General features: G+C 40.2%; 1 protein-coding gene across 1 annotated transcript in view; it reads right to left on the bottom strand.

The window, feature by feature from the left end:
- Positions 1–25,912, bottom strand: part of LOC126416698 (uncharacterized) — a 143,464-nt gene that overhangs the window by 94,323 nt on the left and 23,229 nt on the right. Inside the window, exons 2-3 of the mRNA XM_050084506.1 lie at positions 24,593–24,894; positions 15,431–15,632 (exon numbers count right to left, since the gene is read on the bottom strand). Of these exons, the coding sequence (XP_049940463.1) occupies positions 15,431–15,632; positions 24,593–24,894 (504 nt within the window). The remainder of the gene's footprint in view (positions 1–15,430; positions 15,633–24,592; positions 24,895–25,912) is intronic.

Consider the following 25,912-nt stretch of genomic DNA (forward strand, 5'->3'; position numbering starts at 1 on the left):
GTAGGTTACAGTATGCTTGTTCGCCCACTGCTTGAATACTGCTCAGCAGTGTGGGATCCGTACCAGATAGGGTTGATAGAAGAGATAGAGAAGATCCAACGGAGAGCAGCGTGCTTCGTTACAGGATCATTTAGTAATCGCGAAAGCGTTACAGAGATGATAGATAAACTCCAGTGGAAGACTCTGCAGGAGAGACGCTCAGTAGCTCGGTACAGGCTTTTGTTAAAGTTTCGAGAACATACCTTCACCGAAGAGTCAAGCAGTATATTGCTCCCTCCTACGTATATCTCGCAAAGAGACCGTGAGGATAAAATCAGAGAGATTAGAGCCCACACAGAAGCATACCGACAATCCTTCTTTCCACGAACAATACGAGACTGGAATAGAACGGAGAACCGATAGAGGTACTCGAGGTACCCTCCGCCACACACTTGTCAGGTGGCTTGCGGAGTATGGATGTAGATGATGAACAGAAGGGTACCCACAATCAGACCCCATAGAACGCCTAATCTAATTTCACCCCAGTTCAATAAGATGGAAAACTTCCTTAAATCACTTAAACCATACAAAGAGACTTTTTGCTTCCTGTTCTGTAGGTATGACTTAAACCACTCATATACTGTTCCATTTATCCCACAGAATTGTAATTTCTGTAACATAATGTCATGATCAAACACTTTGGATAAGTCACAGAAAATTCCTATGGGTGACATTTTACTATTTAAAGACACAATTATGTGTTCAGTGAAATTGTATATTGCTGTCTCAGTGGACGAGCATTTTTGAAATCCAAACTGTGATTTACTAAATATCCCATTACTGCTGAGATGGCTAACCAGTCTCGAGTACATTACTTTCTCGACAATTTTTTAAAATGCTGTGAGCAAGGATCCTGGCCAGTAGTTATTGACATCTGTGCTCTCCCCTTTTTTGTAGAGAGGCTTGATGATGGCATATTTTAACCTGTCTGGGAAAATACCTTGAGTTAGTGATGCATTACATATGTGACTCAGAACATCACCCGTAGCCATTCCACATTGTTTTAATATCTTTTTAGAGATGTCATCTACTCCAACAGAACATTTATTTTTCAAAGATTTAATGATTTTCCTTATTTCAGAAGATGTTAGATTTAAAATTAGTCTGACTAGGATTTCTCAAAACTGACTCTTCCATGTACAGCTTGGCTTTTTCGTTTGAACTATTCTCACCAATTTTTTCACCTACACTTAAGAAATGATCGTTAAATATATTATATACTTGTGTACTGTTGGTTAGGATGGTCTCATTCTCTTTAATAGTAATACTACCTACCCCAGTGGTTATTTTTCCTGTCTCTCTTCTAACAACATTCCATACTGATTTGATTTTATTGCCAGAGTTGTTAATTTCATCTGTAATATACATATTTTTTTATTTTCTGAGAACTTTTCTCTGGAAGTTAGAATAATTTTTATAGTGTAAAATTACTTGTGGGTCTTTACTAATTCTTGCTGCCTCATACAATTTTATTTTCCTCTCTGAAGACAATTTAATACCTGTAGTCATCCAAGGTTTCTTTGAAAACTGGTGTTACAATTAGTAATTTTTTTGGGACAACAGTGTTCAAAATGGGATACACATTTATCAAGAAATATGTTGTTTGTAATGAGCCATATGCAAATGATAAATGCATCTCCTCAATTAACATTTCTTCAACTTTCTCTAAATAACAAATTGACCAGCATTACACCTTAATGGTTTCTGAAATATAACAAGCTGCTAAGTTTTTTTAAGTAAATCAGTTGTGCATCACGGTCTGATAATCCATTTATCACAGGGAAAGTATGTGTTAGTTTTACATCCTCTTGCTGCACAAATACATTATATATTAGAGTGCTACTGTCTCGAGCTATACGTGTAGGGAAATTGATCACTGATTCTAAGTTATATGGCATTAATAACACTTCTAGTTCATTTTTATTTATCACCGATTCTAATTTATATGGAATTAATAACACTTCTAGTTCATTTTTCCTATCACAATTGCTTAGAAAGTTTACATTGAAATCACCCACAGATTAATGACTTCTTCTTTTTGCCTGTCAGACAGCATAGTAGGGAGTCAAAGTTTTTATGAATAGCTCCTAATCACCTAATGGGGACCTGTACACTGTTGCTAAAATTAACACTACGTTATCAAGCTGTGGTTCACATGCACAAACGTCAAAGTGCTGACCGACACAAAATTTGCTTACTTCTGCAGATTTGTACATACATCCTTGTTTTGTGTAAATGGCAACTCCTCCTATATCCATGCCAGATCTGCAAGTGTAAGATGCTAAATTGTACACATTGATGCCGACACTTTCCATCCCCACAGTTACATGGTGTTCAGACAGATAAAGTATATCAATCTCATTCTTATTTTTGAGATCATCTAAACACAGTAGTAGCTCACCTACTTTATTTTTTTATTCCACTGATATTTTGATAAAGTAAATTGATACCATCCTTATATAAGGGGGTAGTTTGTGTTGTTACCCCAGATGATAACTAGACGAAATATCTGTCAGTATCTGTAAGCGGTGGGTCCTTGAGGTACGGCAATACGCGAGCACGAGAAGTAAGTTTAAACAGTTTTACTAACAAAGGCGGATCATAAAACACGCACACCATGCGCACCCATCATCACTGTGTCTGACATCCTAGCACTGGCTAATTATGGTCGTATCGGAAGGCTCCGTGGTGAGCTAAGAAAAGAGACATATTTGCACAAGAGGCTGCGCTAGTTAATCGGCGTGCTGTGGACGGCGACCGTGGCATACTCTCGTTGCAGTACGGCCGGACACATGTCTACTGACCGAGCAAATTGTCAGCATTCCAGACAGGTCGGCTGGCGAGCGTGTATTACGTACCATATGGCTGCGCACAATCCGTAGACCCTTACATCACTCTCCCCATAGATAAAGAGCAACCGTAGGTGGCTCAGAACGACCTCCTGGGTGTTATGAATCTATTTCGCCATTTGTGGCATCAGAGGGCATTGCAACATGTATTTCATTTGCAGACACAGAAGCGTGCCATCAGGATGACAATTTCGTACATGACAAATGCTGTTCACAAAAGACAAATTAATAAAAGCATTAAAAACATAATACTGACAATCAAGTATGCATTAACATCACTGGATGAATCAAAGGACTTAATTCTATTTGCTGCTTCAGTGAAGTTTAACTCATTATTGGAAGAGATTACATTTTCATGGATGTGCTTAATTACCGTCTTCAGAAAAACTAGATAAGGAACGCTTTCCTTATGTTAATATGTATGAATCATTGTAATAAACAGATAACATTCTCATTAATGGCAACTGTCCAGTTGCATGAAATGTAGTTGGCAATATACTAGGCATATCAAATAGTTCACATGATAAACCACAATGTGTGGTATTCAAGATTAATCCACTATTACTCAATTTGAATGTAGCTCATGTGTATCATAATTTCTACATGTAAATGTGACATCAAGGGTGGAGTTAAATGAGAAAATTATACCTTCACAACATCGTTTAACAAATGGATGATAAAGATGCGTTAAAATTCTAGGGCAATCATCTCTTGGGGGATGATTCATACACAATTCTTTCTCACAGCTGTACACTCTTCTATCTAAGAACACTGCTGATTCAGGGCAAATTAACTTATGACTACATTCACACATATGCAAATCATTTTCGTTTAGGGACACAAAATATCCTTGATCCTTGCTGTTCAGTAGATATCATTCAGTATGTACTTTATATGAATACCTGCCTGTCTCCATTTCACAGGGTAAGTATAAATCTTATTGTTTCTATACCCATTGCTAGATGAAAGCATAATTTTGAAATGTATAACAGTTAATTCATCTTCAATCATTAAAGAGTGTGTGGTGGTTAACTTACAGTAATCATATAAATTGTAAGAGTTAACAGGGTAAATTATAGTATAGGTCGCATCTAGCTTCCGCTCAATTGATGGTGGGATCTGTAAAACGAAACACCTGTACTCTGTGGTACTATTACTACAGCATTAGTAGAATAAGCTATCATAGCAAACATTAGAATAAAAATGAGCATGGTTAATTAGTTATGAATACTAGAGTTAACAATAATCATAAAATAAATGAGTTTCTCATGGTAACCTGTGGAATAAAAGGTTTAGCTACACTTGTGCACTTGTGTAATAGCTTCAATATTAAATTTTCACAACACATTCACAGAAGCACATGGCTGAAATAAACACACACATTGTACTCTCACCCACTACACATGTTAATGCAGATTGTAGGGGTGTCTGGAACAGGATCGCTCAGAAGGTGGCGATGCCACGGCCTCAAAGTTCGGACTGCGACCTCGCAATTCTCACTTCCTGGGTTTGAGAACAGCAGGTCTGCCTCTTGGTCAGCCCTCGTCGTCTTGCGATACTACAGGAAATCTACCTAGAAGTGGCTTTTACACAACTGACACGAACGACAATCGAATGAAAGGGCAGTTGGAGCTTATGAGTGACTGGTGACAACACCTCCAAGATTGGATATGGTCCTTTCGAAAACTTCTTAAACTTTTTGCCTTGACTCTTCTTTAACACCACGTTGCTCAGATACACAAGATCTCCAACTCGACACTGTGGCACTGCTGCTTGGCGGTCGTGTTGTCCTGTTTTTGAAGAAAGGATTGACGATTTCGCTGTTTCACTCCCCACCGTGCTTCCTTTAGCTTGCGTGCTAGTCCCCTTACGTGTTCGTTGCCGATTCCGGCAGTCGATCGTGCAACGTCCGAGGGTGAACGCATTCTTCTTCCATAAATGATCTCGTATGGAATTAGGCCAGTTGAGCTGTGCATTTTGGCATTCTAACCACTTACCAAGTACGGTAAACAGACATCTCGATTGTCGTGTTTGCTGCTCACATAATGGCAAACCCTTTTAATAATTGTCTTGTGGACTCGCTCGACTCTTCCGTTTCCTGCAGAGTGTGCTGGTGTAGTCCTTAACCAAGTTATTTGCATGAGCTTACAAGTCTGTTTAAGTAATTCACTCATAAAATTCGTTCCTTGATCACTAACTATACTTAATGGTGATCCAAACTTAAGAACCCATTCTTTTACAAAAACTTTAGCTATAGTCTCAGTGCTCTGATCAGGTATTAAAAAAATGTAAATGTTGTGTGACTAGGGCCTCCCGTTGTAGTGCCCCCAGAATTTTTTGAAAGTCTGGAGACAGTTGTGCTCCAGCCGTTTCGAAGACGCGTTATTTTAAAGCAGGGCGTAAGGATGAGCACGGGATACTGCACCCACTTATTGTTTGTGCAGGCGAAACTGGAAGGGAGATAATTCGTCGGCGCTGGCAAGTGTTCGGCGCGACCTGACAAGAATAAACAAATACGTCCCGGAAGCTCCATGGCTGGCTGCAAAGAGTAATGTAGCATTATATTGTTAAAAAAACAAATGGAGAGACTCGAGATAGTGACTGTTTATTAGACGTGTAACTGCTGTTGAGAGTACGTGGACTGGATGTGGATAGTCAGCCACGATAAAAGCTTATGTATTAATTGTGTTCAAAAATGTGTAATTAACCGATTCTGGGTGTCCGGTAATGTGTGGGCTTACGTCATAAAGTTGTTGTTTTTTTTGTACAAACTGGAAATAAATATGTTCTGGTACATTGAATTTTTTAAATAAGAAGAGAGAGAGAGCGAGAGAATGAAAATTTCCCCTTCCTAGCAGTGAAATCTTTGGAGAAGTGTCCGGTGCTAGTAGAAGACATCGGTGCTGCAAGAAAGCAGGACCAGCATTCTTCAACAAGTAAGTCCACGAAAACGCTTAAGCTGTAGAAGGAGAGCTTAACATTACACCGGGCCACTGCACCGTCGGGCAGACCATTCGACGGGTGCAAATCTTTCAATTTGACTCCACTTGAGTGACTTGCGCGTCGATGGGGATGAAATGATGACGATTAGGACAACACAACACCCAGTTCTTGAGCAAAGAAAATCTCCGACCCAGCCAGTAATCGAACCCGGGCCCTTACGATTGACAGTCTGTCGCGTTAACCACTCAGCTACTGGGGGCGGACGTCAGGTATCGGTATCATGAGAAGGTATCTAGAGAAATGCTCTAACATTGGCAATATGTATTTGTTTCCATCTTTAGTCTTAGGCAACGGTCCTACGACATCTAGTCCTACTCGTTCAAATGGTTCGCTTGTCTCTGGCAGTTCTTGCAATGGTGTTCTACTTTTCCCTACGTTATTCCGTCTGTTACAGGAATCACATTGTGAAAGAAACTCGAAAATGTCAACTTTGTGGATCGGCAATTCTAATGTTTGTTGCTTTTTTACCACAATGTCCTGATGATAAAGAACCGTGTTGTTCTCTCATGATTTGCTCTTTCATGCTTTCTGGAATAACTAGGCAGTTTCTTTTACTAGTGATTTTGTACAATAATCCATCTATTTCGACAAAACGTTGATCATTTTTCGATAATTTTCATTGTGGATCTTCTTCTTGAGCTGCCTTTAACTCTTCTGCTCGACTTATTGTAAAACAACCATTGACTTTTCGACTCACTGCATCAGCAGTCACATGTTGTTTACCAGGTCGGTGAATAACCTTAAATTGGTACTCACTCAGTCTTAATGCCCATCTTGTTAATCTGGAACTAGGATCCTTTAAGCTCAATAACCATTTAAGTGTGGCATGATCTGTAATAACTGTAAATTCTCTTCCTGTTAAGAAACATCTGTTATGTGTTATACTACTACTGAGAAGGAGCTTTGTGCTTTGGGTTTTGATATAATTACATTCTGCTTTGTTTAATTGTCTGGAAAAGCAAATGAGATTGGATGTTCATGACCATCAACTTCTTGAGGCAAGATTGCACCTATGGCAAAATTGGATGCATCTGTTGAAAGAATAAAAGTTTACTGAAATCCAGATAGGCTAACACTGCGGCTGTGGTTAGAGCAGTTTTAAGTCCTTCCATTGCCTTTTTACATTCTGTTGACCAATTAAATGTGGCTCCTTTCTTCAGTAGCTGTGTCCTTGGACGTGCTATATTTGCATAACTGGAAATAAATCATCTGTAGAAATTTGACAATCCCAAGAAAGACTGTAGTTCTTTCAAATTCTGTGGTTCAGGAAAATTCTTTACATCTTCAATTAATTTACGATCAGGTCGAACACCTTCACTGGTTATAACATGACCAAGATAGTTAACTTTACTTTGTGCAAAATGTCATTTATCTATTGATGAAGACAGGTTTGAGCTTCTTATATGCTCAAAAACAGCTTGTAGTCTCTCAGTGTGCTGCTTCATGTTTTCACCAAAAATTATTACATCATCAAGGTAAACAAGTGCTTGCGTTGGGGTGAGCCCTCGTAAAACTGAATCCATCAGGCATTGAAATAAAGCTGGAGCATTATGAAGTCCAAATGGCATACAAAGATACTTGTAGACTCCTGTTGCTGTTACAAATGAAGTTTTTGCTTGATCATCTGGATGCACTGTTAACTGGTGATAACCACTTGTTAAATCACATACTGGAAAAATTCGACATCTGCCCAAGTAATCCAAGGTTTCCACTAAATTTGGTAAGGGGTAAATGTCTTGTGTGGTCACAGCATTCAAAGATCGGTAATCAACACAAAAACAGAACTGTTGTTGTTGTTGTTGTGGTCTTCAGTCCTGAGACTGGTTTGATGCAGCTCTCCATGCTACTCTATCCTGTGCAAGCTTCTTCATCTCCCAGTACTGTCGTTCTCCAGAATTTGGTTTCTTCTTTACAATTACAACAGGCGAACTCCACAGTGGGTCTGAAGGATCTCTTGGTTTTATAATTCTCGCTTCTAATTGTTCTTTAACCATGTCTTCTACCAACTCTCTTTGACTGAATGGTACACAGGAAGGTTTCTGTGCAATTCGGGCTGCATTCCCTGTATGAATACGATGCTGAACTAAATGAGTGACAGGTAAATTTGCACGTTCTCCGAATAAATCTGCATACTCCAACAAAACAGGAGCTAAAATCTTTTGTTCATCAGCTGTCAAATGTTCTATCTTCTTCCAAATCTTTCGCTTCAGTTCATTCTTAACTTCGTCTCCTCATTGTAATTTTGCGGTACTGTTACAAAAATCTGTGTTTATAACTGCAGCATTTGTTACCTCATCTGGAATCTGTATTACGTCACTGTTACTTACGCTCAACACTTCAGCAACTTTTGTTCCTCGGGGCAAAACAACATCCTCATTGCTCATATTTGTTATTGTAACCGGGACTTTTGCGACATTCTGTCTCACCATTGTAGCGACACCTACACTTCTAGAAACATAACAATTCTCAGATCACTCAATTAATAACAAAGTTCCTTCCTTGCATCGGGGTGACTGAACTTCACCGTAGATTGTCTTTCCTGCACCCTTGGGAATTTGCTGAGGCTGATCAGTTTGAACATCGACTCAACGATTTGAACTGATGCATCATTTGGGCAGTCCATTCCCACAACGTCAGTATTGCTGCTCCTTCGAGTATGATCTGGAGAACGATTTCCTAGGTTGTAGTTGCTACGGCCTAGTCTGATCTTTCTTTCTGCGACAAATATGTCTGCTTCATTAGCAAACAAGAAATCAAATCCAAGTACACCGTCATAATGTGTTTCGTTATTTGAAACTACTCGCAACCTTGCTGTGTATTTATCTTTATCTATATTTTCCCCTTCATCTTGGCCTTGGCCAAGAATTAATTTTACGTCGACTTCTCCATAGTTCCGTAGCTTCCCTCCATTTAACCCTCACACTTTTAATAGCGGTTGTTTCAATTTATCCCGTTTATGCATGCCACACCACATTAATGAGGTCTGTGCTCCTGTGTCAATAAGTAGTTTGATGTTTCTCCCACGATATAGAGCACCTATCAAGAAGTCATTTTCAGTCTGATTTTCACTGGAACTAACAAGAATCACTGCCTCTGGCAACGGGCAGAGGGAGGGGTAGCCCATACATCCCCGTACTTGTTTAAAGATCTGGCAGATTGTCTGTTATTTGCATTACCTTTCTTCTTGTTGCGACAATCTCTCAAAACGTGACCCTGCAACCTGCAATTGACAGCAGATTCGATTCGCTATACAATTCTTATGCTTGTGACCCAGCTTACTGCATCTGTAGCATTGTACTGTGGTGTTGAAAACTCTGCGTTCTTGTTTCTGCATCTCATTCGGTCTTCTTAGTGCTTCAATAAAATCAACAGCTGATTCTACTGCTTCCTGAAACGTTTTATATCATGCCAATAGAACAGCTTTGCTTACTTCCTCTCTGTGCAACCCACGAATGAATGTGTCCAAGGCTCTCTGGTCGGCTTCGAAAAACTGAATGTGATTTTCATTTTCATCTTCTACTAACTCGCATGTTTGAGCATCGATGTTTCGAATTCTGTCAGCAAACTGCTCGATAGATTCGTCTCGTCGCATTCGCAAACTGAGAAGCTGCTCTCTGTAAAATCTGATTGTGTTTTTACGTTTGAATCTCTGAACAACAATCACTCTAAATCAGACTAAGAGCAGCCGACCAGTTGCAAAGGATAAAGTAATCTTTACCTAGGTTTCAATAGATATAAATCTATCTTCTTCAGAAGACGGCAGTATTATAACAACATGAAGTGATATGTCCTTATCGTTTAGGCAAACATCTGCATAGTTACATTAATCATATAAAATATAGCCCTGAAAACAGGGTTTGTCAGACAAATAAAATAGGTACATAGAAGTTGCAGAGCGCCTAAGCGCTTAGGCGCTTAGGCGCTCTGCAACTTCTATGTACCTATTTTATTTGTCTGACAAACCCTGTTTTCAGGGCTATATTTTATATGATTAATGTAACTATGCAGATGTTTGCCTAAACGATAAGGACATATCACTTCATGTTGTTATAATACTGCCGTCTTCTGAAGAAGATAGATTTATATCTATTGAAACCTAGGTAAAGATTACTTTATCCTTTGCAACTGGTCGGCTGCTCTTAGTCTGATTTACGTGGAACCGTTGCTGTAGCGCAGCTATGTTTAAAGTACTGAATCACTCTAAACTTATTGTAATCTTCTGTTTGCATGCAAGTAGGCTCCACGCTAGTGAAATGTTGTGCTGCTCCCTGAATTCTTAATTTGGCGGCCACTAGCTTATTGGAATCTGTCCAGGATCCTAACTGTGTGGCACCTTCAAGTTTACGAAAAAACACCTTCACACATCATCTTTGGGTTTCCAGCTAAACACTGGTACTGATGGCAATAATGAAAAATTGTTTATTGTAGTTGTACCTGTACTGCACGAACTATCATTTGACAAGTCTTTCGGAATGTTACGCTCACGTCTTTGTTTTTAACTGCCGAATCTCTTCTCGCAATTCATTAATAACAGTTTGTAGGTTGACAATGTTACCCAGATCGGACTGCGACATTTCGTCTAATTTAACGCCAATGAGTCACTCGAATGTAAAATAAACATCCGTCACTGCCTTTCGTATTCTATCCAAACTGGAGGAGACCGACCTGAATTCCAGCACCGGATGTCCCCGTGTAGTCAGAAGATGTTCACGCTGCTGCCGATCGAAGTTTACGTTGTGCTGCACCTCTTCAGGACTGTAGATTTTCCATAATTATCCCCATGCTGACACCACTTCTATAAGGGGGTAGTTTGTATTGTTGCCACGAATGACAATTAGACAAAATATTTGTGAGGACTAGTAAGTGGCGGGTCCTCGAGGTACGGCAATACGCGAACACGAGAAGTATGTTTAAACAGTTTTATTAACAAAGACAGATCATAAAAAATAAGCACACTACGCACACCCACGACCACTGTGTCCGACGTCCTAACACTGGCTAATTACGGTCATATCAAAAGGCTCCGTGGTGAGCAAAGAAAGACATATTGGCGCCCGAGGCCTCACTAGTTAATTGGCGCGCTGCAGACGGCGGACAGGTGGTGCACCCTCGTCGCAGTGCCGCCGGGCGGCATCTACTGACCGAGCAAATTGTCAGCATTTCAGACAGGTCGACTGCGCACAAACCGTAGACCCTCGCACTTAGCATTATCCCTATTTACTGTACATGAAACTTCTTTTATTCTATTTTTCTTGATTATTGTCTGTCTGGACTTTGACTTTAACTATAAAACCTGTCTGTCTGGTCCCATTAACCACAGGGGTCATCCCCTGTGTGACTGTGGCCCCCCTTACAGTATCTGCTAATAGAAACACTAACTTACCTTTTCCCTTCCTGTTGCAGGAGACACTCAAATGTGGTGCCGACGTTGTGTGCACCACAAGGCGAGACATGCGAGGCTCACCACTGTAGAGAGACTTTGCAGATACACGGTATTTAGTTAGGTGAAATAGTGTGTGTTGTTATTCGAAACTTGTATCATTTTGAAGATGGTTCAGACTTGTTACACTGCAGATTCACAGTCAGCATCTGAATTATTATGGAAAAAATTTAGAATTTCTACAAACTTTGTGAATAAAAGCATTTGATACGAACCTTCATCTATGAGCACATTTGAGTATTGACTATGTAATGTCCATAGATACATGTATTATACATTGATTATGTAATATGCAGGGTGACAATTATTGAACTACATGAAATACAATTGTCATAACTTCTGAACGGTTTGTGTTAGGACATTCAAACTGCACGGTTGGCCACAGAGCACGATGGGAATTATTACGCACACGTGCACGTGCATTCTTGTTGTCGGCCATTTGCATGTGAAAATGTCACAGTACAGTGTGGCCGAGCACTTTTGGAGGACTGAGAATCCACATTTCGCAATCGAGAAGTCTCTTCACCGTCGAAGGGTGACTGTGTGGTGTGCAATGTCCAGTCACGGATTAATCGGTGTGCTATTCCTCGGCGGCACGATGACTACCGAATGGTGTGTGAAGCTTTTAGAAGATGATTTCAGCCCCATTATCTGAAGTTACCCTGATTTCGACAAGATGTGTTTCGTGCAAGATGGGGCTTGACCCCACTGAAGAAGGAGAGTGTTTGATGTCCTGGAGGAGCACTCTGGGGACTGCATTCTGGCTCTGGGGTACCCAGAGGCCACTGACACGGGCCTCAATTGTCCGCCATATTCTCCAGATATGAACACGTGACTCCTTTTTGTGGGAGTAAAGTAAATACAAAGTGTACAACAATAACCCCAAAACCATTGCTGAGCTGAAAACGATCATTCAGGTGGTCATCGGCAGCATCAATGAACCGACACTTGAGCGGCTCGTGCAGAATTTCACTATTTGTCTGCAACATATCGTCGCCAATGACGGCAGGCAAATCGGACACGTTATAACCTACATCCGAATGTCTGTAGTGATGTTTACATGTTAAATAAAGTGTGTGCATGCCGTAGTTTGTAACTAATTTGCATTTTTTTTCATATAGTTCAATAATTGTCATGCTGTATAAATGCAATAAATGCTAATTAAGTAAGGAAACTGTTTTTCAGATCACATAGATGAAAACTGTTGATAATGATAGTAATATTCTTTAATGGAATAGTTGAGTGATACATGTGTATTGGAATTGATTGTAGTTTGACTATAAATGCGTAATGTAGAGGTTGATTTTAGAATATTAAATTGGTTGGTTGAGAATTATCAGGTGATGATACTATGTTGAAATAGGGTCCTCGTGAAATGTTGAAAAGAGTGGAGAGTGGAGAGATGAGAGATGATGATGATGATGATGATGGTGATTATATTTTGGCATGAATGGAGAGAATGATATTAGGACTATGGAACTTTATATTATACTGTTATGTTTAACAATGGCAAAGAGTATGTAAGGTCATTATATGATACATATGCATCGTATGTTCCATGACTCAGTTTCCACAGTTTATATCACAGAACAACAAGCACAAATACAGGTCTCAACAATTATGGTGTTATTGTAAACAATAATGTGTACTAAGCTTTCAACTGCAATCCATAAAGAGCATGAATCACTGTGATGAACATGCTGGCACAAAGTACCTCTCTGCAGTAATTAAAAAAAAGTATTGAGTAGTTGCAAGAAAATTCTCTGATACTTTATGAAATCCCCTGATATTTTGCAGTTGCATGAAATTCCTTGATAATTCCTTATATTCCCTGTTTACAGGCATCCTAAAATAGTTACTTCATGTGCGAGTTCCAAGTATTTCTACATGATCGTGAAATAAATGTACAAGCGGTCTAATCTTACTGATTCAGTGACATAAACTACAACTTGTTCATGAAAAAATACTTTCACTTTCAGTTCACTCCACTGAAAGCAAGAGAATTTAAACATATATGTCATACACGAGAAGCATATATTTCTATTGTCAGTTCTATGAGAGGTTATCTGTTATTATGATACACACTTCCCTTAACATTACAGCTTTGTACGGAGTCTAATGATTCGCACAATCTTACATTTCAATCAACTTTCGAATACACAAATATTTTTGTAAATGTAATCACTTTTGCCTGAAAATCAAATGTGTTTAAGATTCTTTCAGTCTGTAGTTCTGGTATAACAACACTTACAGAATTTGTATCTTCTGTGTGGGTAAACAGTTTTATTGCTTTTGATGCCTGTGTGGTTCCCTCTTCAGCTAGGAGGCTTATTTCACTCATTCATGTGACTGGAAGGTTAGTAAAGCAGACGTCACAATGTTGAGTAGATGTACAACATCTTTCTACAAAAGGTCACGTATTCTGCTGTTTACTAATAATTTTTTCTTCTTAAAAAAAAAGTTATTCTTCAAAAGATATCTGTAGCTTACAAGAAAATTGAAAATAAATTTTCCCATACTTAGAGGAAGCTTTTGACAAAGTTGATTGGAATACTCTCTTTCAAATTCTGAATGTGACAGGGGTAAAAAACAGGGAGCGAAAGGCTATTTACAATTTGTATAGAAACCAGATGGCAGTTATAAAAGTCAAGGGGCATCAAAGGGAAGCAGTGGTTGGGAAAGGAGTGAGACAGGGTTGTAGCCTCTCGCCAATGTTATTCAATCTGTATATTGAGCAAGCAGTGAAGGAAACAAAAGAAAAATTCGGAGTAGGAATTAAAATCCATGGAGAAGAAATAAAAACTTTGACGTTCGCCGATGACATTGTAATTCTCTCAGAGGCAGCAAAGGACCTGGAAGAGCAGCTGAACGGAATGGACAGTGTCTTGAAAGGAGGATATAAAATTGAACATCAACAAAAGCAAAACGAGGATAATGGAATGTAGTCTAATTAAATCGGGTGGTGCTGTGGGAATTAGATTAGGAAATGAGATGCTTAAAGTAGTAAATGAGTTTTGCTATTTGGGGAGCAAAATAACTGATGATGGTCGAAGTAGAGAGGATATAAAATGTAGACTGGCAATGGCAAGGAAAGCGTTTCTGAAGAAGAGGAATTTGTCAACATCGAGTATAGATTTAAGCGTGAGGAAGTCGTTTCTGAAAGTATTTGTATGGAAGTGAAACATGGACAATAAATAGTTTGGACAAGAAGAGAATAGATGCTTTCGAAATGTGGTGCTACAGAAGAATGTTGAAGATTAGGTGGGTAGATCACGTAACTAATGAGGAGGTATTGAATAGAATTGGGGAGAAGCGAAGTTTGTGGCACAACTTGACTAGAAGAAGGGATCGGTTGGTAGGACATGTTCTGAGGCATCAAGAGATCACCAATTTAGCATTGGAGGGCAGCGTGGAGGGTAAAAATCGTATAGGGAGACCAAGAGATGAATACACTAAGCAGATTTAGAAGGATGTAGGCTGCAGTAGGTACTGGGAGATGAAGAAGCTTGCACAGGATAGAGTAGCATGGAGAGCTGGATCAAACCAGTCTCACGACTGAAGACCACAACAACAACAACTGTTCCGTTTCGTACATTTCAGGCCCTTATGAAAGTAAGGCATTTAGTGACTGCCGATATTTATGGCACCACACACATTTCCTATTGCAAAAATTATATTACAAGTCAGTACAAACTATTCTCACTCATCCGATACTGTATCCAGAGGCTCAGCTTTATGTCTGCTCGGAGTGCTGCTGGTGGCAGTGTATAACAGAAATGAGAAAGTGTGCTCTGACTGTAGTTTTGTTTCCAGCTGTGGCGTTTACAGAGGCTACGGATACAGATACTGAAATTCTCTGACAGTTACCAATTTCAGAAATAAATATGCTGATACTTTACTAGTACAAACTGTAAAGTGGTCGATTTTGAACCGTAAACGTCAGAAAATTTACACACCGTGTCCACTGCCTTTCCACGATGCCCCTAATGATCTAATGAAGGCCAGGGAAAATTTGTGTATCTCCTGAGATGTGAACAGCTGCCCTGCGTAACCACTGGCAGGTTTACTTACCTTACACTTTAAAAGATGTGACACTTACCGAGTAGGTGAGCTTCTGACTGGGATGGAGGTGCAACTCCGCGAGCCTCGGGCAGTGATCGCAGAGCTTCTGGATGACGAGGGGGTTGACATTGAACCACATGCGCACTATACACAGGTTCGGGATGTTTCGGAAGATCTCTATTGCTTCCTGCTCGTTCCCACCACCCTTACGGTCATCCAGGTAGCACTGCCACAGGGCCCTGCGACATAGTAATGTGTCGATAGTTCATTCGCAAATAGTATCTCTGACAATTTGCAAACAGTGTGTAGTAACCTATTTTAGCATGTATAATTGAAGCTATGCTCTCATAAAACCAGAAGTAAACAGATAAAAAAATTAAATGGCAACAAACACAGACACAAAAATGGAAGAACAAGAACAACACTACCTCTCAGAGCTACCGGTTCCTTCACGTGGCAATAGAACGAAAAGATCATTTGAAGTACCTTTATCTTTACAGTTCTGTACCTCAATTGCTAAAAGCGGAAGCCCTTACTGTTTCACTCTATTGTCCAACTGTCTGTCTGTGTCAGACTGTTAAAAACCTTTTTTTTTTTTTTTGCAATGCGTAGTCATATCCACTTCAAATTTATCTCACATATTACCATCTACCGTCCCTCGGTGAAGAAAAAAATTTAACCCTCGAAATGGCGTGCCTGCGCATAAAGTGCACCGATCGCAAATGATATTGTTTTGTTCTGTTCCCTAGTTTTACAATTTGAAGTCCATATCTATTCCTTCACTGTTTCTTCAGCTAACACAGTAATAAGTTGTGTTGTCGTACAGCCGAAAGAGCAGCACTAATATAAAATAAACAGCAACCTAGATGAAAAAAAATTACGATTCAAGCAAGAAAATGCCCAGATTCTGAGCCAGCAGCACAATCCCACAATCGGGCAGTTACCTACGAGATAATTAGTAATCAAGTGTGGGTCGCACGGACCTGACCCGACTGTGCCGTGTAATGCTTCGAGTGGGCCATCACTGTGGGGTAACACTTGTACGTGGCAACAGCATGACACGGAGGAAGGTTTTCTTTTATTATTGTTTAATTAAACAGTGATTTAGCTCATATAATGTAAGTTTATTTTATCACTGTTTAATAACACTAAGATTAAACTCTGATTTTGCACATACACGTTTACCTCAGTAACGTAAAGACAACTATTCGTCACATGTGTACAAAGTGTGCTACACACCCACTGGAGCAATAAACTTCTATGTCAGTGCAATAAAAAGATATGGCCATTTACGTTGCAAGTTTGATACTCACAAACTTACTCATCGAAACCTATAGGATGCAGAATCATGGAATTTTGCATGAAGCAAGTTTTTACAGCACAACCAAAGGAAAAAACTCCAAAAATTGTTAATTTGCAATTATATCACATGAAAAACATTTTATTTGTCTCTTGTTATCAGACAGACTGACTGTCCACAATCTGTTAAAATCCCTTTTTCTTAGATATGTGTACACATATCAAGTTGAAATTTGTCACACCTTAATGTCTACAGTCCCTCGGCAGTGTGAAGAATGTAAGCTTCTAAGTCAATATAATCCAAAGATTTATTATTTATTACATATTATTACAGATTATTTACATCACAAATTTTGATACTCGCAAACTCGCTCATTAAAATTTAGGGTACTCCTCATTGACGTAGAGTTATGAAAGTTGGCAAAAAGCATATTTTCACAGCATAAATAAAGGGAAAAAAAAGAAAATTATGGATTTGTAATTTTGTTATATGAAAAATATATTTCTTTTGCCATTTCAAACATGAAATTAAAACATTCCTGGAAGTCTTGGAATCTCTGGGACTCATACCTTGCAAGTATCAATGTCAATACCAGGCACAAGTCACTAATATTCTAGATTGATAAATGAATAAACTGTTTCATATACATAAATAAGTCTGTATGGAACCCTCAGTGTCCAAGTCCTACTCTCATCTGGTCAATTTATTCTTTCATTTCACCTCGCTGTGCCAATGCAATTTGTGATTTCATTCCACCTCGCTATGCCAATGCAACGAGTCCCTCGTTTCGACAGTGGTAATATACACCACTCCAGAGGAGTTGTGTGCCCCTATGTCTTCCAAAAACAAATCATACTTGCAACCGAAAATTATAAAATGTCATGGGCAAGAGTACAGTTATTGTTTGGGGTTGTTAAGTTATATTTGCACGTGACGAATTCTATCAAAGAAAGACATCTTCCGAGATGGGGTGGCGGTTGTAGCAGCTTTTTGAGAGGAAATATCTGCTCAGACACAGAAACATAAGATACACATACTGCCATCCTTAGAGGTGCACCGAGTTCCAAAGCATAGGTAGAAACATTTTAAGGTTTTTAAGGAAAGAGATCCCCATTATCCTGTCTGAGTCTCAGTTTGGGCATAATATATTGAATCCAGGAGGTTTAATTGTATATGAGTTGGCATGATTTGTGAAGGAAGTACATGTGTTATTAATGCTCAACATAGGTCTTACTTGTGAGCTTTCAAACCACAAAATTGCAATTTTGGGTGATGTATGATTAATTATAGATGAGCATAAGAAGAAACTTATTTTGGAAACTACATAATCCTTCAAGAAATGGCTAGGATTCTGTCTAGTTCGAGGGTTGGGCTAACTATATTATCTCAACATTGTGAATGGAAAATACTTTCTAGGAATAGCAGAAAAGTGCATTGGATAATCGGATGACGAATTGAATCAGGATCTGGGGTCACATCACGTGACGAGTGAAGAGCCCGAAGAGTTCTCAATCGGCGAAAGCGTCATCGTATAATTTGTCGTGATGGAATGTCATCAGAGACGTTGCAGTACACTTTCACAGCTGAGTAGCCACTGCAGTGTCTTTGGTCCACTTTAGCAGCAGCCAGAGGTAGGGGGGACTCGTGGAGAGGGGAATAACAGCTCCAATAGCACGGGTGGTAGTGTCCGAGGCTTTGCCGATGCCCTCTCGACAGAGGAGACAAAGTGGTAGAGTGCGTGCAAAATAACGTGGCTGATAAATGCGCAATCGGCACGGCACGGATGGAGGGGCAATAGTGATGGGGGTTGCAGGCACGTACTGTACGGGGAATGCCGAGCAGTGGAGGGAAGTGCTGTTCTAAACTAAATTCTACACTCACATTTTTTGTAAGTATTAAGTGGAGCCTCTCGGTGCCCACACTTGTATAGTGAGCATTCAAAAAGATCTACTGTCACCTCTGCTTTGGTTAGTGTCTAGAAAGAATTCTGCTGAAAATGCAAAAAAAGCAGTGATTTGGTTTTCACCAGGCTTTTTAGCCATTTGTAACTTTTAGAGAAGCATCACATCTTGCAAGTTTTGAGTAAAACCTACACATTTATTCTCCTCACTTACATGCTGTGCACATGCAGCTGCAAGAGAATTCTGAAACTGTAGTTTTATTAATTGAGGAATTGAAGAAAAGTAAAGTCAAGTCAATAGCTAATGAAAAAGCACATCCTCACTACAAAAATAAATGTGTAATGTCTTCACTGATGCTGTTTCAAAACCCAACGGCATATCTCGTTTCACCAGCTATCGATGGCCCTTAAGAATTACACTCTTTCGTCAAAAAAGTCTGTAGTTAGTGGAAATAACAAGGTAGATAATGAAGTTTTGCACAATAACCATTTGGAAAAATATTCTCCTCTTTGTTCGCTATCATTTGCCAACAACATTTCAACAACTGAAACTGTTTGAAAAATATGAGGAATGTTGCGGGTTGCAAAAGAGTGTGCTACACCAGATCAATTTTTTTCAGACTGGTTACAAGTAAAGACCTACACCAAAGTCTAAAGAAAAATTCAATACGTCAGCTAAATTTCATACACGGCTACATATTATGCAGTACGGCCCACACGCAAAATCATAGCGACCCCCAGTTTTCATTACAAACTTTTTCGAAGTTCGTGCAATATCACAATAACAATGACCAACAATGAAATGATGGGCACATCATCACGAATCTGACATAAAAGATATATTTAACACAAAAATGCAAGTTTTTTACCAAACAGTCTCTGTAAAATCGTTTGAGAAAGACTGCAGGATGTGGACCTCGGTTCTGTCATCAAAGCGTGTTGCCGACCGGACAAAATGGGGCAAACAACATTGGCCTTCCTTTGCAAACAAATGAATGAACTCACCCTACATATTGGATGAAAACTGATCATTAAGCATCAGCCACCATTCGACAATGACCAGGAAGTGGCAAATCACTAGAAAGTGGTCACTGTCAGAAAGACTGTCACGTAGCAATCACTGTAGCAAGTCCATCAGTTTGGGGAAGAGAGCGCAAGGTCGACAGCTGAAAAAGTGCCACAGGCAACAATGATATGGTTAGGACAGCTCTCTTTGGCAAGAGACAGATCAAGACTGGAGAGAACCTGGTCAATCAGAAGGCCCCTACCAGATGATTTAGTACGAGGGCTATCCACAAAGTACATTACGTTTTGGAATTTAAAAATAAATAAAGTATTGGAAAACTTTTTTATTATATACAGATGAAAGCCACACTTAAATACTACTTTTCTACATAGTTGCCATTTAAATTAAGACACTTATCGTAGCGATGGACGAGCTGAGAAATTCCTTCATCGTAAAATTCGGCCGCCTACGGCTTCAACCACGTGGTTACCTCTTCTCGAAGCTGTGCGTCGTCATCAAAATGCTGCATAGCCAACCATTTCTTCATTGCTAGGAATAAGTGGAAGTCGCTCGGTGCCAGGTCAGGACCGTACGGCGGATGAGGAAACAACTCCCACTTAAAAGATTCGAGAACTTCACGAGTGGCATTTGCCGTGTGGGCCCGGGCGTTGTCACGAATCAGCAAGAGCTTTGAGCCCAACTTTTCCCTGCGCTCGTTTCGTATTGCTCTTCTGAGGTTGTGCAGAGTTTGGCAATACCTTTGAGAGTTTACTGTAGTGCCTCTTTCCAGGAAATCCACAAAAATCACACCTTTTCTGTCCCAAAAGACAGTCGCCATCACCTTCCTTGCCGACATTGTCTGCATGCATTTCTTGGGTTTTTGGGGGAAATTTGTGTGCCCCCACTGCATTCACCGCAATTTTGTCTCACAGTTCACACGCTTAACCCACGTTTCGTCACCAGTAACGATGCGATCGAGTAATGAGTCGCCATCTTTCTCGTAAGCGTCCAAAAACGTTAACGCTGCAGCCATTCGCTGATTTTTGTGAATCTCTGTCAAGATTTTTGGTATCCATCTTGCGAAAAACTTGTGGTAACCAAGCTTTTCGGTAATGATTTCATGCAACAAACTTCGTGAAATTTGTGGAAAACTCATAGAGAGTTCCGTTACTGTGAAATTACGGTTTTCACGGACCGCGGCATCGAATTTTCCGACAAGTTCGGCAGTCACTATACTGGGTCTTCCTCTTCGCTCTTCGTCGTGAACGTTAGTTCGGCCATTTTTAAATATTATGACCCATTGACGCACTCCACCTTCAGTGATTATGTTGTCCCCATACACTTCACAAAGCTGCCGATAGATTTCTATCGGTGTACAGTTTTTTGCAGTCAGAAACTTCACACTTCGCGGCATTTTCAATTAACGCTGAAATTTCAAACTGTCACAGTAACTCAACGGAGTACAGCACGAACCTCTAACTAGCACGGCAGGATGCCGACTGAGCGGCTGAATGTAGGAGGGAAATGGCCGGGTGTGGGGAGTGGTTTCTGAAGATGTGTACAGGAGCAGAATGGGGAAGAAAATTAGCTATGCACATTCAAAGGAACTGTCTCATCGTTTGCCTCAGTAGATTTAATGAAATCGTGCAAAGCCTGAATATGGATGACTGGAAACAGTTTTGAATTGTCATTGTCCCAAGCGTGAGTCCCGTGTATTGCCACTGGATCCTTTCATCCGTTGGTAGTGGTTCTGGTGATAGTGATGGTGGTAATAACGATTATCACCATCATCACCATCATCATTACTAGCAATACAATATTAATAATAACAATATATGAAGCAACAGTATCATGAATATACATCGACAGCAATACTGAAGCAATTGGATTCTAAATAATACACGAAAAAATCTGTTCGTTCATGTTATTCTACTTTGTATAGTTTAATATCAGCTGTTAGTCACATTTGGTTTGGGTCCCACACACTCGAGTAATGCTCTAAGATGGATCGAATGATGTATGTAAGCAATATTATTTGGAATTTGATTGCAATTTCCCAGTGAAATTAAATATACCATCTGCTTTACTTCCAATTGCCTATGTGGTCACCCCATTTCAGATTCCCACAAATGGTTAAAGAAGTGTTTGTACGAGTTGAACGATTCCAATAATAACTCAGGGATGTCGTACTCGTAGAATACCACATTTGTGTGTTTTCTTAAGTACGTAATTTTACTTTTCTGTACATTTAAAGAAAGTTTCGAATATTACGAAATCTTGAATACAAATGAACGAACAGTACTGGTTGCAAAACTGGATTTTTTATTTTATTTCTCCTCCAATGATGCATTTAAAAAACACATTACCGTAAGAATAGCTGAGATGTATTCAAAAACAAATGACCAGCTCAGTCTGACAAGAAGTACGTACATCTGCATAAATATGCAGCAGATTGCCTTTTCAGATAAGCGGCACTGTCCACGTCTACTAGAATGGGCTCGAGCCTACACAGATGCATCACGCAGTAAATACGTAGCAGCCACAGTTGCTCACACTTCATGTACTACTGAGAAAAGAAATGTACAAATAGAAACGGCTAGCATACACAGCCCACAGCAGGTGGATGGGATTGTGATAGGTTTCCAGATTTATTCACAAAGAGAAACATGACAAACACTAAAGCCATAGAAAAGATCTTGCTTACAATTGCAGGTAAAATGTTTATACAAATTGGTCATAGTAAACAAGGCTAAATATCTTTTTAAAAATCAGAAATTATAAAAGCCTATACTGCTGTAATGTAAACGAATAAAATCTGCACAAGGGTACCGAGAGAATTTATTTCTCAGTGCACCAGGCAGTATTATGGCTAAAAATTACTTCATGCACTTTCTTCTCCTTCAGTCAAAACTAGGCCACAGACATGCTAAATAGTGTCATATTACAGTGAGTAACCTCAGAAAGTAAGACAGAATCAAATATAGCCTATCTGGATGCTAATAACTGAGTCATAATACACTGACGGATAAAAAAATCTCGACACCCAGTGTGAGTTGTCCTACATAAATGAAAGTTGGAAGGCGTGTTTGTATATCTGAAAGATGTCACCTGTCCAGACTTCACACCAGTCGCGTAGCAGTGGCACCAGTGACGCCACTGTGAGGATGCGAATCAGATTTGCTTCAGACACGCACTCTAACTGTTGTGAGCTCTAGGTACCTTCGAGATCGGACACGGCGGGTTGACGTCAGTCACGAAAGGCTTAAAGACGACAAGGATGTATCGACACCTCGGTGAATTTGAGTGAGGTCGTGTAAGACGGCTACAAGAAACTGGATGTTACTTCTGTGGTATTGCAGAAATACTCGGCAGGAATGTAGCCACTGTACACTGATCACTGGCAGTGGTGGTCGAGAGAATGTACAATTGGGAGAAGACCGCGCTTCAGACGACCGTGTGGCACTGCCGAGGGGAAGGCCGTCGTGTTCGGTACGTGCGTCTGCAGCACTAATTTGAGCAGCACAATGCCACGATGAACTGTTACAAATTGGTTAGTTCGAGGACAGCTGAGAGCCAGACACTGTCTCACGTGCACTTCACTTACCTCAAACCACCACCACCTCCTGCGACTTCAGTGTTGCCAAGTGTTGTCTGATCGAGCTGATTCTGCCTCAGTGCTCGACCTGTTGTGCTGCCATTCGTGAACACCATTCCAGAAGGTGTTTTCCAAAAGGATAACACACGCCCGTATACCGCTGTCGTAATCCGACAGGCTCCACACAGTGTCGACGTGTCGTCTCGGCCTGCTCGATCGCCACATCTTTCTCCGATCGAGCACGTACGGGACGTCACGAGATGACGACTCCAGCATCGGCCACAAACTGCATTAACCACCCCCGTGTTGAGCAGCCGAGTGCAACAGGCGAGGAACTCCGTCTAACAAATTGGCATCTGGCACCTCTACAACACCACGAACGCACGTTTGCGTGTTAGAAATTATTCTGGTGGTTACACCGGTTATTAATGTACCGGCATTTCACATTTGCAAAGGCTTCTCTCTTGCTAAAATTAATCTGTTATCTCGAAATGTTAATCAGTTAAATATGTTACCTAGACAGATGTATGGCCAAAATTTCATTACTCTACAGTAATTAATTTTCGGTGCTGCGATTTTTTTCCATCACTGTATTTATGACCCCAATGCCAATCCTATTTTTCTCCACAACGGTCAAATATTTTCGAGTTTTCGATATATCTGAAGGTGTTAGGAATTAGAGCATCCCAGACGATGATACCGTATTCGTCCAAGGCACCTATACTGTGACAATCAGAAAGTACTTTTCGTACGTCACAGCCCTCAAACAGGTGGCCTCTGTCACTGGGCGCAATGGGTGGGTTCAGTTTTATTAAGTATTCCCAGATTTTTTACACATACCGTATGCTCGTGGCAGAACTCACCTCAGTTGCTATAAAACACGATTCCGATTGTAATTTTTTTGCGAGAAGTGGCATGTTTCGTTCCAGCTGAACTGGAGCTGAATTTAAACTGTCCCTCCAGACCAGATCGTTCACACTTTTCTAAAACTCCATCGGGATAAAAATGAGGGCGAGGATAAATGAACGGATACACGCTCACATACAAACCTAAAGGAGCAAAATAGAAAGGTAAAGAGATTGCTATACACACTGGCTCATAGGTGGCAGAGGGAAAAAGATTAACGGGGAATTAATAGCATACACACATACCAAGTGCCTCTACCACATCTACCCAACACTCTCTCAATCTAACAAATACAAAAAAAAGGAAAACAGTATTCTAAAACTGGAATACATTTTCGGTTAAAACCAGATTACTCCAATGAGTTGACCTGACAGTATGTTTAAATGCAAAGTTTTCAACGTCAACGTTACAATATAATAAATAAAGGTATCACCCCACAATATTTTTTAAAAGCAGAACAATTCGCGTTTTATGTATTAGTAGGTTTCTTACCCAATATTGAATTCCCTGTCAGCCCACAACTTGGAATCTTGAGACAGCTTTTTCCAACGACGGCACACGTTCGGTACCACATCCAGTAGATCGGTGAAAGCCACGTGGGACAAGATCATTAGCAGCAGTTCGTCTGGTAAGTCATTGATGCCCGTATGCCACATCACGCTGCCTTCAGCGGGCACGTGGCGCCTGCCTCTGTAATTGCAGCCTGAAGCCATTTTGCTGTCGGGTGGGCCTTCAGCCCGCGGCGAGGTGGAAGGAGTTGTCATGTGGATGTCTGTCAGATATGTTCGCAAGCGCTGAAATAAAACAAAATGAGTTATAAACCTAGATTCATACGAATCTGTGGATTTCAACTGCTGGCAACAATGTTAGTGAGCTGATGCTGTTATTCATTGCACTATCACTTGACAGTTTTTTTGAAATAATTTCTTACAAGTGAAAATCGTAAGTGGCGAGTTAACAGTGCGATACCATGCCGACAGAGCGTTGACGTCATTTATGTGACAGATACAAGGCTTAAGAACCAAGCGGGTGACGTTACTAGGGAAAAAAGGATAGCAAAATAAAATATCACGAATTAACACGTTCTCCACTAGATCATAGATGGTTTTGGGTAGAGAATGTTGTTCTTACTAATGACTTAAACACAGTAAAAACTTACACGAAGATTGTTCCCCTCAACGAAATGCCACTGCCAATAAACCCACATGGATCCAGTAAACAGAAAACCTACGCCACCACCAACAAAAACGGAACAGCACACAGCATGCAGGAGAACAGATGTGGAATATGGAAGATAGGAGACGAGTTATTAACAGACTTGAAGCTGCAATACGTACAGCACTTGCTCGTGAAACACAATTTGGAGTCCCGATCCAGCAAACAGTTTTAGTCTGCCAGGAAGTTTCAGTTAACAACATTATGACATTATATGCAAAACTTACGACCAAAGTCTAAAACAAATACCGCATTTATCCGGTTATAAGACGAGGCTTTTCCTAGATCGGTTGTCCGAGAAATACAGGGTCGCTTATATTCGCATATCGAGTAACTGCTGCTCAGGTCAACGTTTTTACATTGTTTAATAGATGAATGTAGGGTCGTCTTTTATTTACAGATGAAGCTTTGTCCATTGAGGTCTCATATTCATAAAAAGGTATTTTGAACGATCCCGAACGGTAGTGTGTAGAAAACAATGCTTGCGTTCAAAGAGAAAGGGATTTATCGATATGCCGAAGCACTCGATACAATATTGACTTTCTCGATCAATCACGTGACATTAGACTCGTCGTGCGAGCGCTAGGGATACGCGAG

This window comes from Schistocerca serialis, chromosome 8, assembly GCF_023864345.2.
Source record: "Schistocerca serialis cubense isolate TAMUIC-IGC-003099 chromosome 8, iqSchSeri2.2, whole genome shotgun sequence".
NCBI classification, from domain to species: Eukaryota; Metazoa; Arthropoda; class Insecta; order Orthoptera; family Acrididae; genus Schistocerca; species Schistocerca serialis.